We start from the raw sequence: 4473 nt of genomic DNA on the forward strand, positions 1-4473 counted from the left end.
TTGGGGGATTTGGGCAAGATATGGTGCCTAAATCGGGCCTACGATCAGGACATCCTGTTATAAAAAATAAAAATAAAAAAGGTCTTGATTTCTAACTTTGAGCCAAGAAAACCCATATCAAAGGGGTGACTATGTCAGACTTTTCCCCTCTCAATGCTTGTATGAAGTCTTGTTTTAACCTTTAAATATTAACCCTATTTAAAATGTGACAAGTTGAAATCAATGTTTTTTCCTATAAATTTGAAGGGAGACAAAAACTAATAAACATGCAACTAATCGTTTTCTTTAAAGTTATGTATATCTAGGGTTGGGTTCGAGGGACAATAAGATAATCAAAGTTTTTTGTAAAATATGAGCTAGAAGTTTTAGAATGGGTTGATGTTCAGGAGGATAATTGATCTCTAAAATCAATCTATTTCGAACCTTCTAACCCTATTAAAAGTTGTTTACAAAAAAAACTTTGTCCATCTTGTTGTCCCTTGAACTCTACCTATATATATATAGGGTTAGGTTCTGTAGACAAAGTGTTTTGTCCTATATGAGTTAAAAGTTTTGGAATGACTTGATTTTTTGTGAAGATGATCTATATGGTGAGGAAATCATCATCATAAAAAATTAGTCTATTTTAAAATTTATAACCCTAATTTATAAATTGAAGAATCGTGGATCATCAATTTTTAATCATTAATTTATTTCATAGCATTTCTTTACCTAATTATGTAGATTATTTTGAGATACCCCACATTTGTTTTCAAAATTCTAAGAGGCCGATCGTCTTACCCCTCATAGTCAGCCTTACAAGTTCGAACCTGTTACAAAGAAAATCTTCGCTCGAAGACCATTCATGTTCAAGCTCTTCAACCTTACACACTATCAAAGAAGAAAATCCTAACCCCACCTGTTGTTCCGAATCCAAAATATGAGACAAAATCAAATCCAATATCTCAGGGCCGAAAAGTAATCTCCAGTTGATACCTATACTTGAGGCCAATAAAAATTAAAAATTTAAGGGGAGCCAAATAAACTCCAAACATGTGAAATATTTGTGAACATTAAAATTTTGAAAACAAGTCATGAGAGGTAAACCGGTCCACCACTTCCATTATCACAACATGGCCAACTCAAGTCACGAGCCAAACCGGTCCACCACTTCATTATCACTGACATCGCCATTTCCTCATCCATACAAATGGACAGCTAAGCGTGGCTTAGCTATAGCCATCAATGGCTTTGCCTTTGGCATAGTCATCCCATACACCTCAGTCGTATCGATTTCGTCCGACCTCATTCCCTCTGGTGGACACCAATCGAAGCAATGAAACAACCTAGCTAGTCCCATGAGCACGAACACCAAACCAAGTGGCGCGCCAGGACACTTTCTCTTACCAGCACTAAAAGGCAAAATTCGAAAGTCGGCTCCGTGGCTTATCTCGACTCGGCTTCCATCCAACAATATATGTCTTTCTGGTTGGAATTCGTCTACGTCATCCCAAATTTTGGTGTTTCGTCCGAGAGCGTGTGTGTTGATGAAGACACGTGTCTTGGCGGGAATGTTGTAGCCGTTGATTTTAGTGGGTTTTATGGATTCGTGTGGGATGAGAAATGGACCAGCTGGGTGCATTCGGAATGTTTCACGTACAACACAGCGTAAGTAATTAAGGTGGGGAAGGTCTGATTCGGTGACCATACGATTGGGGCCCACAATTGTATCCAGTTCTTCTTGGATCTTAAGAAGGACACGTGGATGCTTGATTACCTCTGCCATGGCCCACTCGTTTGTTACTGATGACGTATCTGTGGCCGCAGCTATCATATCCTGCAAACACAAATTATATAAGTCAAATTGTCTGTGGACACAATTATATGTGTCTTCAAGAGCATCAATCGTAATGTTGAGAGGTGAAGATATTTAGGGCTATCAATGGGCTAGGATTTGGCCCACCCGTCAATGGATAGTGTTGCCAGGCCTATTTAGTTATTGGGCCAGGCTTTGATCTTGGAAGATAGGCCCATCACAATAACTTAAAAAATGGAACGACATCCTCAGTACTAATCTTGTTATGAATCTCGATGATAACTTTTAATTTTTGTCATTCATCAACGATACCAAGTTGACTCGGGCGAGTCATCTTAGTCTCGGACGATTTTTAAAACCATGAAAAACACTAATAAAAACAATCCCACCTGAATTAGAGCTTTGATATCCACATCATCCATGTGCTTCTTCCCATCTTCACCGGGCAAAGACAACAAAATATCAACAAAATCCTTTTCATCTTTTATTTCTCCATTTCCCTTCCTATGTTCTTCAATTATTTTCTTGTGGAACTCATCAATCCTCTTCTCCACATCTCTCATTTTCTTCTCACACCCAAATGGATCAAACCACCTCCAAATGGGTAAATAGTCACCCAAATAAATCAACCCAAGAAGCCAAAACAACTCATGGGTTACATTCATGAACTCCATTGCTTCTTCCGGACCCGCCGACCCGGCTCCAAAGTATTGCTTACCCAACAACATTCTAGTCACATTGTTCATAGAAAATGCCCCCAAGACTTGCCTTAAGTTCACAACCTCCCCTTTTTGTGCCCGAGCCCACACATCTTGGACCAAGTGCTGAGCTTCGTGGGCTCGGTGGTCCGCAAATGACTCAAGTCGCTTAGTGCTTAGGAGGTGCTCCATGCATATTCTCCTCATTCGCTTCCAATGTGGGCCTAATGGAGCCAATGCGACATCACCACATCCGTAAGCTAGATGGACTGCGGCTAGGGTATGGGGTCGAGAGGCAAAAACTTCATCTTGTCGAAGTAGTATTTCACGTATGATTTCAGGGTCGTTAGTAGTGATGGCATCGACACTCCCGAGTCGTAGATAAACCAAGGGTCCATACTTGTCGCAGAAAGAAGCGAAGTCCTTATGTGGAAGTGGGCCCAATTGGAGAAGATTACCAAAAATGGGCCATCTAGGTGGACCCGGTGGGAGTCTTATGTTACCCTCATGAGATTTTCTTGTGAACCTGATGCATAATATCACGGTGAAGAGAATGACACAAACAAGAGTTGAGCCTAATATGCCAAAATCCATGTGTAGCTTGATCAACAAGTTAGATGGGTTTTCACATATAGGTGAATTCAACGAAAGAATTTATCAAATTAGTCCACTGATTGACTAAATTTAGAGAAATGAACGATGATCATGATTTTGAAATTTGACTAATTGAACATGAAACCATTCCAAAAAAATTACCCTCTCCACGATTGGGTTCAAATTTTTTTGTGTGATCCATAAGAGGGGAAGGTTGAATTTGATTGTTATTTAATAGAGAAAATGTCACGACTTTTGTATGTTTAACTTTCTTTGTACACCTATCTAAAATAGCCACAATAAAATAACTCATATAAATCGTGTAATCCCAACCATTAAAATACGAAATCTAACGGTTGGGATGAAAATAGAATTTCGAGAATATGTAACATACCCTTAGAATACATTTTTGATTGTTGAATTTAGTGTTAATGGTTGTCCAAGATCCCAACCCAATAAAATAAGTTTAACCAAAGATCATAATCTTGGCATGCACAAGCAATAATGTATGGAATTCAGAGGTGAGAGTTTAGTGATGGTTGGTGGGACACGACCAAGTGATGGGCACTCTACCTACCAAGGAAATGAAGATTGCGTGTCTTTATGGCCAGTGTTACTAAGATATTTTAGTGACCAAAAGCGCAAAATTGCTTCAGAAGACTCTTGTGGGTCCACTGATTATAAATGCTACTTTACTTGACACGCTTATGTGCCCATAGACACATAATATTAGTCTCACACTTTGTACATGTAATTTTCATTTCTTTTTGAAGGTATGAGTGATGTTGGGGCAAAAGAAATAAATCTCATCCACATGTATATCCTTGAGATTTGAAACAAACACGCTGAATCCACATGTGCATTCTTGGATTTGGACCAAAGGCACCATTAAAATGAGAAAAAAAAAAAAATCTTACAAAATTTTTGCACACAGAATCCGGAATCCACCAATTACATGAGCTAGTGTATTGAATGGCATCCCTATTACGCTTAACGTGGCTCACATAAAAGCGTTTGTGTGCACTATGAGCAAAAAATCTCTCTATTAAAATGTAGGGGCAGCTCGACTTCCAATGTTGAAATCCTCGGGTGGACCCATTATTTGAGGGCTCAACCCTAACCCGATTAAAAAGGAATGTGGTAAATTAACCATTGACATGATTATATCTTAACAAGTAAGTCATGATTGCATTTTACTATTCAACTAGGATCAAGTGAAGAAAAGAACTTAGAACAATGGAATGAAGTGGAAGAAGATCGTGATTCCAAGAATTATAAAAAATATAATGGATAATATTAGATAAGAAAGAGTTATTAAGTATAAGATACTTAACCCACGTAATTAGTAATACCATCGAATCAATCTATAAATAGGAGTATGATTTA

General features: G+C 38.4%; 1 protein-coding gene across 1 annotated transcript; it reads right to left on the minus strand.

The window, feature by feature from the left end:
- Positions 1-1050: 1050 nt before the first annotated feature.
- Positions 1051-3087, minus strand: CYP703A2 (cytochrome P450, family 703, subfamily A, polypeptide 2). Its single transcript, XM_086457964.1, has 2 exons — positions 2185-3087; positions 1051-1816 (listed from the first exon to the last, which is right to left on the minus strand). Exons 1-2 carry the CDS (start codon positions 3085-3087, stop codon positions 1178-1180), a joined length of 1542 nt encoding a protein of 513 aa, XP_086314090.1. The 3' UTR covers positions 1051-1177.
- Positions 3088-4473: the final 1386 nt, after the last annotated feature.

This window comes from Akebia trifoliata, chromosome 11, assembly GCF_017979445.1.
Source record: "Akebia trifoliata isolate Shusen 1 chromosome 11, ASM1797944v1, whole genome shotgun sequence".
Lineage (NCBI taxonomy): Eukaryota > Viridiplantae > Streptophyta > Magnoliopsida > Ranunculales > Lardizabalaceae > Akebia > Akebia trifoliata.

Bases quoted from the DNA above. Each gene is read 5' to 3' on its own strand.
- CYP703A2 (XM_086457964.1), bottom strand. From the start codon at position 3,087: ATGGATTTTGGCATATTAGGCTCAACTCTTGTTTGTGTCATTCTCTTC. The intron at 1,817-2,184 runs GTGGGATTGTTT...TTGTGTTTGCAG, and splicing joins ATATCAAAGCTCTAATTCAG to GATATGATAGCTGCGGCCAC.